The 12,994-nt window shown below is 43.5% G+C and overlaps 1 protein-coding gene across 8 annotated transcripts in view; it reads right to left on the reverse strand.

The window, feature by feature from the left end:
• The window catches only part of ralgapa2 (Ral GTPase activating protein catalytic subunit alpha 2), a 103,974-nt gene that overhangs the window by 30,951 nt on the left and 60,029 nt on the right, over positions 1–12,994 (reverse strand). For 7 of the 8 annotated variants that reach the window (XM_028439076.1, XM_028439075.1, XM_028439073.1 and 4 more), the window contains one exon: positions 8,515–8,673. The exons of the other annotated variant lie outside the window; for it this stretch is intronic. In XM_028439076.1, coding sequence (XP_028294877.1) covers positions 8,515–8,673 — 159 coding nt within the window. The remainder of the gene's footprint in view (positions 1–8,514; positions 8,674–12,994) is intronic. 8 annotated transcript variants of the gene reach the window in all.

The following is a 12,994-nucleotide window of genomic DNA, read 5'->3' on the forward strand; positions in this document are numbered from 1 at the left end:
TTTTTTCTTCCTCATTAATAAAACCTTTAGGTTATGTAAATAACACCGGTTCTATGAGTAATATGAGTTATATGTCTCACTATGGGATGCAACCTCTGTCTGCATTTCTCGGAAGCATTTATTTCAATCTGCCAATCCTGATTGGCCAGTGAAGCACGTCCGTCCGCTAGTGGGAGACCCACCTCCTATGAAAAGAGGACTCGAACAGACGCGTACTATTCAAAATAAGCGCCTCTTCTCCTCCTTCGAGCAAGAAGGGTAGTCCGGTGAGACATCTCACTCATATAACCGGCGTTATATACATAACCTAAAGTTCTATTTCATAATATTTCGTGAAATGTCTCACTATGGGATATGGAAACTACCGTAGTGCAGACATGCTTATCGAGTGGTAACAGCCCCCAGGGCAGAAGTCTGATCACATCAGGACAGTAAAACCAACGTTCAGCAAGAAAAAGCGGGCAAACGTGAGGGGCGAGGTCCAACTCGCCGCTGCACAGATGTCCTGAACAGACACTCCCCTGAACAAAGCCCAGGATATGGCAAGACCCCGAGTCGAGTGTGCACGCAGACCCTGACACGAGTAAGCCAAAGCAATAGCCTCACCACCCAGTGTGACAGGCGTTGCTTAGTAACAGGCTTCCCCTTGTGGGGATTGGCCCAGGAGACGAACAGCTGATCGCTCCTCCTGAGGCCCCTCTTCATATCCATATAAGTGCAGATCACACGAACTGGACACAACACATTCGCCTCAGCAGCGGAGCAATCGCAGCATCCGTGCAGGGCACAAACACCCTCGGGCTCAAAGAGAGGCCAAACGGGAGAACGTGGTACTCGTAACTCACCCCCCGGAAAGCAAACCGTAGGTACTTTCTGTGAGGGGGATATATTGGAAGGTGAAAATACGCATCTTTGAGGATGTGAACCAATCGCTCTGTCTCACCAGACGCAGTAATGAGGAATGCGTGAGCATCCTGAATGTGTATTTCCTGAGGTACTTGTTCAGGGCCCGTCGGTCCAGGATGGGATGGATCCCAGACCCCGCTCGTTTGGGGACCAAAAAGTACCTGGAGTAGAACCCCTCCCGAGACTAAGCGGGAGGGAACACTGAGATCTCCTCTTGTAACACACGGGCCGACTCTCCGTGGGCACGAGAGTGAACCACGACGGCAAAACAGGGAAGGACATCTCTCTATCCTCAGGGAGAGAAACGTAAAGCGCTCCGGTGTACCCACTCAGAGAGGAGCCATTTACAGAGCGATGGCTCCCTCTCTCGGAGGCAAACCATAAGCGACTGGGGAGCCCAAAAAGGGCGTGATGGCACCCCCTGTTGGAGGCCGCCTCCAACCGTACAATGGTGGAGCCCCATAGCGGCAGCGGGTCGTACGCCATCAGAGGGCCCGTCCACAGCACGGTGGAGCTCCCTGCCGGAGGCCATCCGACCAACAACAGAGGAGCCTCCTGCCGATAGAAGAAGGCAGCACCCCCCGGAATGAGCACACACCGCTCGCTCCGGGGGACAGGGTGATGATGAGGAAACTGCCATTCCCGACCAGGGATGGAGAATAACGGGACCCGCCACCACTCTGCTTATTGTAGCAGACATTGCTTTCACATGATGTGCCCCTGGCCTTCGGCCAAGGGACATGAGCGATGAACACATCACTCTGTTTTGAATGTGTGTGTGGGTGCGTGCTTTTGGACATGCGGGGGGGGGCAACAGCCAAACATCCTGCGGAACCAGTCCGTCTCTCCCGAACAGCAGAGGGTCGAGCCTTGGCAGGGCGAGAACAGCCCGAAAACGCACTGGAGAAAGCAAAGGAGACGAAGCTTCGAAAACGAGGGAACATTAGCTTCATCATTAGAGGAGAAGAGAGCGGTCAGACAGTCTTTGTCTTCCTCCTCGACTGCGTGCGCTGAGCAGGTTGTGCTGGCGCAGCAGCAGCTGTCGGAGCTGCAGGGTTTCCGGACAAGGTGGGCGGGCCTCGATGAGGCTGTGACAAAGTCGGCTGGGGAACGGATGGTCTCAATACTTTAAACCGCGGACCCTGGGGAGCAGCCTGAGGGAAAGCCCTTCGACACACCGGTGGAGACGTGAGCGGGGGTTTCCTGGGGAGGCAGAGGCGGAGAGCCTCATCCTCTCTCTTTTTCTCCTCGCAGCGCCACTGCATTGACAAAGCGGAGCCGAAAATGCTTTATAGAACAACAGGGGCAACACTTTTCTCCCCATCAGACAGTTTGGCCAGGTCGAGCCAGCGGGCCCGCTCTTGGAAAACCATGTTACCCATCACCCTCCCCATGGCCTGCACAGAGCAGCGCTGGGTGCAGAGGCACACATCGGCAACCGTGGATATCTCTTCCATTGTCGCCGGGTCCTGAGACAGGGAAAAATCCTCACAAGAGTTTGGCCTGATAGGCAGTAAGGAGAGAGAGGACATATAACGCCCTGACAGAGAGCAGCGGCAGCATATGTCCTACCAGACAGGTCCGACTGGAGACAGTCCGCTCTGAACGGCAACACGGCCTCCGAGAAGACACGGCGGGCTGTCGAGGGAGCAGGTGAGCCGCAACCAGGTGCTCCACCAGCGGCATGCGAAGTAAGCCAAGGCTCTCCATCACCTCACAGTCGAGGGATGAGGCACCTGACACAGGGTTTTTCTCGGTGAACGGACGATCCTTCCAGGGGCTGCTCAGGAAAAACAGGAAGGATTTGCATCGAAGCAGTGTGCAAAAAGAGAAGCTTCTTCCCTTCGCAGCATTACCTGGTGGTTTCAGTCACCATGGAATGGCCAGCTGGGCCGCAGCACGCTCACACACGTCCACCGTGTCCAGGCTCGGAGGATAGGAGACGGGCATGGAGCCCTCTATCAACTCTTGAAAGGCGAAAGAGGCAGCAGGAAGCTCGCCCCGAGCCGGGGTGATGAAAGATTCATCCTCCTTGTCCACACCCGAGCCGAAAAGGTCAGAGGAGTCCTCATCAAACTCTCCACAGTCAATTACGATGACATCCTCGTGAACCGGGTAAGGGGGTCGCCAGGTCGACCGCCATATGGGCATGTTCCAGACCCAAGCAGCTGAGGCAGATTTCGTGCTCGTCTTTGGCGGAGATTTTACCCCCACATGGACAAAGGCAAGCCCCAGAGCGTCCCGCTCCCTCGGTGAGAGGAGCTTTAGTCTCCATCTCCATCAGTCACTGCAGTCAGGAGAGCAGGTGGCTTAGCTACCATGACGTAGCTAGCGCAGGGACGCAAGCCAACGTGTGCTGGACCGTCTGAGACGTCGAGGACAACGTTGGTTCCTTTTGAGACGGCAGCTTTCGCCGTAGTCCGAAGTTCGGGTACCGTTGCACCAGGAGCTGGAGCTGGGCTACACACTTTCGTGAGAGCCCAGAGGGAGGGCCGACGTGATTACGGGCCCGTAGGCCGACGGCAGTGGGAACAAGACGACAGCGAGGTGTGCTGAGGTCAACACACCTGCCTTGCGGCAAGGAGAGTGTGGCGAGGCTAACACAGGAGTGAAATAACCGCTAGGGACCAATGTGTGCCGGAGCAACAGCATTGGAAGGAGCCGTCAGCCGGAGCTGAGGCTCGGAGGTTCACTACCTTTCAGCAGCAAAGGACAGCGCCTACCTAGCAATGCAAGGTAAGAGCTGTATTTTACCTACTTCTCGACCAGTTGTGGTCCAGAGTAGGCACTAGTTCTGTCAGCGTCTGGCGACTGGAATAAATAGAATCCGCTGTGGACAGTTAAGCAGGCAAAAAAACAAAAAAAAAAGTGAGATAGCTCAGAGGAGAAGAGGTGTTTGAATGGTGCGCGTCTGTCTGGGTCCTCCTTTTATAGGAGGTGGGTCTCCCCCTAGGGGATGGACGCGCTTCTCCGGCCAATCAGGATTGGCAGATTGAAAAAAATGCTTCTAAGGAATGCAGACAGGTTGCATCCCATAGTGAGACATCTCACAAAATATTATGAAATAGAAACTTCATTTAAAAATTTAATTTTGTGTTGACTTGTGTTGTCTTTGACTACAGGGTTGTTTGATTATCTGAAACATTTAAGTGTGGAAAACATGCAAAAAAGTAAGAAATCAGGAGGGGTAAACACTTTTTCACACCAGTAACTGCAGAGCTGGAAGGATGCAGGTGCTGAACTGCACTGCTGAAAATCACCAACCAGTAGAAAAAGACCATTGCAACTGAAGCAATGGAAAATGAAAGAAGGTGAGCTGGCCATGACCTGAAACCCAGTGTTGATTTGGCTTTGCAGAATGCAATTTCAAAGCAGATCTTTAGAGGTATAGTGAAAAAAATTTCTATAAAAGTGGGGGATCAATGCATACATACAACTAAAATAATTAATGTGCACAAGCTCAAGTGTTGAACTGTAAGTTTGTGCGCCTAAGATTTAAAAAATGGATAGACGTGAAAGACAGGAGTCTGCTCCTGATTAAGAGTTTGTTTTAGTTCTGTGCCTCGGAGTGGGGAGGGGCGGGGCTACGACTTAGCAAGGTGAGCTCAGCACACTGAACAGGAAGAGAGGGAGAGAAACACGAGAGGATAGCTATTTATTCAGACCTAAAAAGTAAATGGTGGAGGTGAGAGAAATGAGTAAAAAAAAATGGAGCAAAGTTTGGACACATTTTAATGTGGACAGTTAAAAAGCAGAGTGTAAACTGAGCCCCCCCTTTAGTCACTTCAATTGTACCATTTTTAGGCCAGGCTACTTGTTGTTGCGTACACTAGTTATAATCGCTACTTCTCTGTTATTTGTGATCGGGCTGAAATTTGGTAGGTATAATTTATGTATGTGTATGCATCGACGCATGGAGCCCGATTTTCGATTTGGGGCCTCAAAAGCAAAAAAAAGGTGATTTCTCATTTATTTGCGAGTCAAATATTACGATGGTTGGTGGTATCGAATCATTGGCACATACCAATATATAAATGGGGCCCATTACCCTGTACGTGTCATGGGGGTGCCAGGCGGCCCCCGGGGGGCCCATTTTTCAAATGACTACTCTTCCGTTAGTTCTCGTTAGATCAGAATGCAGTTTGGTATGAATAGTCTATGAATGAATATGACGAGAGGCTCGGAGCCCTTTTTTTGAAATGGGGCCTGGCCCATTTCCGGTAATTTCCAAATTTATAGGAACATAGTCATGTGATATATCATTTCAAAGGTAAGTCAACGTAGTTTACAATTATGCCTCACACAATTTGATTAGGGGCACAAAGGGCCCACCCTCCTTTTTAAGGCAATTTCCAATAAAGTAGTTTTCTCATTTATTTGTGAGTCAAATATTGCGAGAGTTGGTGGTACCGAATGATTGACACATACCAATATATGGGGGCCCCATTTTTCAAATGACTACTCATCCGTTAATGTTCGTTGAATCGGGCTGTAATTTCACATGGATATTCTATGAGCGGATGTCAAGAGCCCCTCGGAGACCTTTATCTACTCGGTGGAACCAAGTCATTTTACTGAATTCTCGGGAACATGGCACGGTGAATTCGGTCCGAAGGCGTTCCGCGGGCCCGGCCGTAGTTCATCCAAACTTGTTATTGTAGCACTCTGATGTCAAGTATACAAATTAAACCTTGTGAATAATACATAATAGGATTTATTTAACATTTTCATTTTTTTTTTTTTTACAAGATAAGGGGTTAGTTTTCTGATCGAGAGGTTGGGGGTTCAATCTCAAGGCAATACCTGTCCATGTGTCGAAGTGTTCATGGGCAAGACACTGAACAATATGCCACTCCTAACTGGAACCTAGTTACATTGCATGACAGCTCTGTCCTGAATGTGCTGATCTTGTAAACAGCTTCGGGATTACTTCAGTGGTAATAAAAACACTATATAAATCAGTCCATTTTATATTTACCATAACAATAATGCAAGCTACAAAATCCAAGGAGTCACTTGGGAGTTAATTCTACCACTGAATTGAAGCAGATAAATAAGGATAGTGATAAGGATGATGATGGAATTCTTTTGGATGGCAGAAATATACTAGGATGGATGGATTTTAGTTATTTGTATGTTTAGTTTTCATTCATTTCAATAGAAATATTGATGTTCTGCAAGACTTGTGCTGCTTCTTTTTTTTTGTTTAAATTAAAGTGCACGTCAAGTTATCCACGCGGCCCACTGTTCTGTTCCTCTTGAGAGGCGATTACGAAAAACATGAGTACCAAGCAACAACCTTAGGTGCTACCCCGAGCATCAGTCCAAAAAAAGTTATATGCACCCCTGATTATAATATAGGTTGTTCTGACAACCTGCTCATAACGTTCACTTGTCTTTATGTCCATATTTTATTAGTTTGTGCTGCTGAATATAAATAGTTATCAATAATGCATACTGCATAAACATCATGCAATGCTGAGCTTATTTATTAGCGTCAGTGAAAACATAATCCATTAAAAAAAAAGAAGACTATAAATGATAACATTTTGAAAGCAAACAATTCATTAGTAATCATGGGTGTACCTCAACTCAACATTAACATTGCATTAGAGTTGCATCTGAAAAATGTTTTGCCTTTACAGTATCTAGCATTTGAAACATTGTGATAATGTACATGTTTTTCTTAAATTTTATATTTATCAAAAAGCCACATTTGATAAGTGAAAACAAGATCCTCTTTAGATGATGTAAATGTTTGTAATAATGTAAATATAATGTTAGATATACTAGTCCATCTGAGAACCAGTGGTTTGGGACAAAAACATGTCTGTCCTCAGAGAGGCCACACATTGAGTGCAGCACTGTGGAGTAACCAAGATGAAAGCTAGCCAACAAAGGACAGTAACCATCTCTGAGAGGACATACCCACAGTGTGGGTAATAATGCACTGCTGGAGTTAGGGGGAACTGAGAGCCTTTAGACATAAACCACATCAGGAGAGAAAACCTATGAAATGCAGAGCAAAGTCTGAATAGAAAGCCTCAACATGGGACTGCATTAACCCACGGACATTACTGACTAATGCAGTGTTACACTTCTGGTTAGCAATGGATTTTTCTTCATGCCAGTTGTCTTTTTTATTTTTTTTAAGTAAGTGAGCCAAGCCTGGATAGAATTAATGATGGCTCGCTTGCATTAGGTGCTCAAGTAAGCTATTTCTGCTCTCTTGAGTGTTGGAAGCGTCATCAGTAAGTCCACTTGAGATTTTTTTACTGCCACGACTCCAAATATCTGCTGTTAAAAGGATCCAAAGTCTAGAACATGAATGTCAAATTTTAGGAATTGCAACATTAGCACAATGATGGATTAAGAACATAGTGTTTGACAAGGTTTGTTAAAAATCATGAAATCATAGACAATATAACATGCATCAAAAAAACATGCAATATACTTATCTGTATAGGAATCTTACACATAGCTTCTCCTCTTGATATCTATTTATATCTGCACCTATTTTCTTTTTTAAATACTACATAGCTTATGTAAATACTTGCTGTTGTTTCTTTTTTTTTAATCCTGTTTATATCCTCCAAAACGATGCAACAACATTTAGTTCTTATCTGTACCGTAAAGTTCAAGTTTGAATGACAATAAAGAAAGTCTAAGTTTATAAAATCTGCGGGAAACTGAAATAATTTGCGATTGAGTTATGAGCAGTGTTGGGAACGTTATTTTAAAAAAGTAGTTAGTTATAGTTACTCACTACTTGTTCCAAAAAGTAACGGAGTTAGTAACTGAATTACTCTATAATAAAAGTAACTCATTACCAAGGAAAGTAACTATTTGTGTTACTGTTAAAAAATAAAAAAAAAGTTGCTATATGTCAAAGAATTCAGATTTTTTAGATGCGTGTGTCGTTGTGAGGTGTTTTATTAAATGAGTTGCTTACAATGGATGTCGACGAAGTCTTCACTCCTGGATATAATGTACACTTCACACTCTTGCCTTTGACCATAATTAATTTAAAGTAGTGTTTGTATCGCCACCATAAAAATGACAACTTTTCATCAGACTGCTCCACGCTCACCATCTCTGCTGCTTCATCAAATCTGTAGTGTGTATGTATGTGTGTGTGTGTGTGTGTGTGTGTGTGTCGCGTGTGCTGGTACATCGCCTTAGCCAATCATACTCGCTCACCTTGTTTTTAACCCGCCTCCTCTCGACAGCTGAGTAAAAACACTGGCTCTGATTGGCTACCATGAAATATGACGCCGCTTAAGCCAATCATTATCGCTCATTTTTTTTTAACCCATCTCCTCACGACAGCTGAGCTGAGTAAGAAGCCGGGGATGCTTTCGGATAAAAGTTTATTCAATAAATGTAATGCACCACATTTAGCGTTCAGTAACGACTATGGCGTTGTAACGGCGTAAAAAGTAATTAGTTAGATTACCCCGTTACTGAAAAACAAACGCCGTTACCTAACGCCGTTATTTTAAACGCCGTTATTCCAAACACTGGTTATGAGGCCTATGGACAATGCAATATGTGAAATAACACTGCTATAGATCCAGTGGGGGAACAAAAACAAAATTTGGCACGTACCTGTGGTTTCTTCAGGATCTGGATAAAGTACATGCGGTTCTTCATCGGATAGATGATGATTAACACGTCCCCAAAGTCAGTGGGTATGATGCCACGTCTGTAGTCTCTGGTGTGCTCGGACCAAACAACGTGTACCTCATCATTTCCCAGGTGACGCAGCTGCCAAACAAACAAAATCACTCTAATAAAGAACCTGGCCAGTGCATGTAATAGTCATCGCTATGGTGATAGTGACAGAGAATTTTTTGGATTAGGATGCACCACTGAGTTTATTTGGGCTTTTTGTTAGGCCCTCATGACTTCTTGAAAGACTCTGGAGTTAAATAAGGTATATGAAGTGTGTAGAATAGGAGAACTGATCCTAAAACCCTCCTCATTGTGATTAGTGGAGGATTTTTAAAAACGTGAACTAGTCTTTCATCACTGGAAGAACAGTGCAAGAGCAAGGTGAACGTTTAAGGCTAAATTTGTTGCAAAACAAGAGTTTAAATTTGTCATCTGCGCAATGGTTTCCACAGTTTTTTTTTTATTACAAATTCAAATGACAAAAGCATACTAGACAAAATTGGGCATTTTAAAACCAAATAATATAAATCCAATTAACCTCCTCCATTGGAGGATAAATTGCTTCTCATTTCCCCTCTATTCACATACACAAATGAAACTGGGCAGGACTACAAAATACACTTAAGAGACAGGAAATTGACTGCTACCACTTTAAAAAAGGTCAAACTCCCTCCCGCTCCATAAGTAAAGCAGTTTATCAGTTCTTATATACTTTCAGTAAAGCCCAGAATGACTCATTAAATAGAACAGGGTGAAGCCGACTTGTTTTTTTTCCTGGAGTATCATGGACACGGAAAGTGAGCCTTTGTTTGGGAGAAAACATCTGCCAATGTACTGTTGGCCTAATGACTCATTAAGAAACATGCCCTCGCCACCAAAAATGCAATTAGCACATTCTATTATAAGCCCTTAATTATGGTGATGCAGTAATCTTAAACAAATTCACGGCATGCTGATTACTGGAGCTCGCCAGTGCTGTCTGTCTATTGGAGGATCAGCAGGTAAAACACAGGTCAGTCTCTGGGACAATTTCAGAGAAAATGTTGAATATGCATTTGCATCTGACAATCAACGCTGGGATGTTAATTTAGGTTACGATATTAACATTTGCAAGGGCAGAATGACATTTTTAATGAGGATGCTTATGCTCTAGTCAATCATGTTGCACGCCAATCTATTTACCCCCTTGTTAATCACATCCAAATGCTGGAGATTTCTTTAATAAAATGTCATTCAAGTCAAAGGCTCTTGTCCAATTAGCCCTTATTGCCCTCGCTCTCAGCCAATGAGATTTCCACATGGTGACGGCAAACCAGAGAACCCCAGAATACAAGAGGCTCCTAAACAACCTGCAGCAGTTCAGATAAGCTGCCCTGCCTGGGGTGAGTGTGAAAGCCAAGACGCCCATTCTATCTCCTCTCTCTCTCTCTCTCTCTCTCTCTCTCACACACACACGCACACGCACGCACGCACGCACGCACGCACACACGCACGCACGCACGCACGCACGCACACACGCACACACGCACACACGCACACACACAGAGTACATGGCCTGACCCCAACCCTGCAGGTCACTCCTATAACCGCATTACTGAAGCCAGCTGCTACTGCTGCAGTCTGTGTAACACCAAAACCCACAATTGGATTGAGGAATTCACGGTTTTCTTTTTGCTGTAGCCGTTTTTCCCCCCACTTCTATCATCTTAAAACAGGCAATGCACTCGGCAAGAGCTACCCCATCCATCTCTCCCCCCACTGTATGCCTCTGCGGCTACAGGCACTAAAGTGGGATACTGCTGGTCTAAAAGTGTTATTTTTAAATTGACAGACAAACATCCCACTCGGACACAGACAAAGCTGCTCCTCATTCCAATTCTTCATAACACTCTCTCCACCTTTTTGCAAAAGCATTTTCACACTCCGTTAGCTGCCCAATTTCGTCCAGACCTGCAGATGGAGTATAACTCTGACTAAGGCGAGTAGAGTAATTAATGACTAAAGTTCATGGAGAAATGAATAACAGTGGAGTCGCATCACACACTACTCTAAGCTCTGGCTCCCCCTCCAGGCACTACATCCTGGGCAAGGTCAATCCCAATCTTTTTAGTCCAAGATGCTTACCTGCACTTTAAAATCCTTCGTAGTAAATAATTAAGCCACTGTGCTTCAGTTAGTCCTTCATGGTGTGCCTTGTTTGCACACACTGTCGTGAAGCTGTTTTCTAGAGTTGGGTATTGTAGCTGGTTCAAATTGTAGCATCATAGTTTGTTTTTGTTCGATGGCTTCCTTTAGTCACATTGTATGTTTTTCTTTGACCTTTTTTTAATACTGTATTTCAGACTGGTGAGAGCAATGACGTGTTTATCACCTTCAATGAACTCCAAGCATTTATTATGGGCCGAGCAGCCTAAGCTTCTTCAGGGGAAACAAACTTCCTATGTTCGAACAATCATCCAAACTTTGCACAAAGGTCCAGTCCCATTCCAGATTGCCTCAGGTGAAAAATCAGGCCAACAATCCTAAAGGTGGTGCTACAGCAATCTTTTAATGTTTACAGTTTTGAAAATTAACAACAAATCAAGCATATGTGCTACAAATATGCAACTTTCCCCAAAATGTAGCCCCAATGCTGAAAAAGCACCTATTGCAAATTATAAAGCCCATTAGTCCGTTTAAAACTTAATAAATCTATCTCCTCCAACAATTTTTGCCACCAAACTTGTTCTTTAACTTCAATTAAATTCAACTTTATTTATATTGTGCAAATTACAAAAAAAGTAATCTCAAAGCACTTAAAATATAGAGTCCATAGTAAGAAAGAAAGAACCCAACAAGATCCACATGAACAAGCATTTAGCAACAGTGGGAAGAAATCTACAGAGGAACCCGTTTCAGAGGTGGTAGTAGCCATCCGCTTCGACTGGTTGGGGTTAGTGAACAGAAGGACAAACAGAATAGGATAGAAGGATAGTCCATCCCAGTGTTCCAGACTAGTTGAGCCGCGAAACCATTGATGATTGATTGACAAATGAATCTGTGTACTCTTCGTTCTTTGGTTATTTCATTTCAAAACCAAATTGAAAAAATAAAAAAAAACTGATTGTTTTTTTTGTTTTGTTTTGATAATTTCAAACCAGAAACAGGAAAATGGAAAAACCAAATCCAAAGAAAAAAATATGTATTTCTGTTTTGTTTAAAAAAAAAAAAAAAAAAATCACAATAACAATAGCAACATATTATATTGTTTTGTTAAGTTTGTCTTTTTAAAAAAAGTGCAGTTGATTCTATATCCATACCGATGTTACAGTTTAAGTGGCGACCATTTTAACTGGCGCCCGACTTCCCATGTAACTTAAATTCAAGTTAAAAAAAATATATGATACAGAAGTGTATAATGCACCCCAAAATCATGTTTAGCCAGCTGTCATTTACCGTTCTGTGTCTTTAAATAGGTTTATATTTTATTCGCGCCGAGGCTACCTTTGAGCAGCTATAAACTGTGGGATGTTGCGATCGTCAGAAGGGAGTCACCAGTTGACATTTCTGGTTTTAAAGTAATAAAACAAAAACAAAAAAAAAAAATCAGTTTTTTCTATTTTTAATTTGGTTTTGAAACGAAATAACCAAAGAAGCCCAGGGCCCAATGAGAGCCGGAAATTGGCACCGGCAGACCCCCGCGACCCTGATAAACGGGAATTCGCGGGTTTGAAGATGGATGGATGGATGGATGGATGGATGGATGGATGGATGAATGGATAGATGGATGGATGGATGGATGGAAGGGTACACGGATTCAAATGAGCCACTCAGATTTTTGATTGATGAAAAATTGAGCCTAAAGAGCATTAAAGTGCTTGACTGTAAAAAATATTGTAAACATTATACAGGCAAATTCTTGCCGTTCATGTTCATTACAAAAAAATAAATGTCATGGTCGATGACGTTTGGAAAATATAAAAATGTTCTCTTGAAAACTTAATTTATTACAACGTTTTGAATTTCGTTTTGATGTGAACAGATTTGTTTTTCCTCCTATGGAGCCAATAAATCATTGTAAAAAAACTAATTACCAACACCTCAATGCTGTTTAGATGCAATTACGTGTATTTTTGTACTGAATTTATAAAAACCATTTAAAATCTGCCACTAACGTTAACAGCGGCTGTCTTGTTTTTCCTATAAATGCCTGGCCCCAACCATCGCTGCGCAGCAGCTATAATTATGAAATGCATTTTTTTTAATAAATTAATGTTTTTTTTCATATCATTGTAATTCCTTGTTAGTCATGTTTTATTTTTTTTTATTTCCAACATGTGAAGTGGTGTTTTCTTTTGTTATTCTTGCAACTCAAATTTCCCCTCTGTGCGATGACAAAAGGTCGAACTTATCTTAAGTTACTGTAAACTGTCGC

Source organism: Gouania willdenowi, chromosome 22, assembly GCF_900634775.1.
Source record: "Gouania willdenowi chromosome 22, fGouWil2.1, whole genome shotgun sequence".
Taxonomy (NCBI): domain Eukaryota; kingdom Metazoa; phylum Chordata; class Actinopteri; order Blenniiformes; family Gobiesocidae; genus Gouania; species Gouania willdenowi.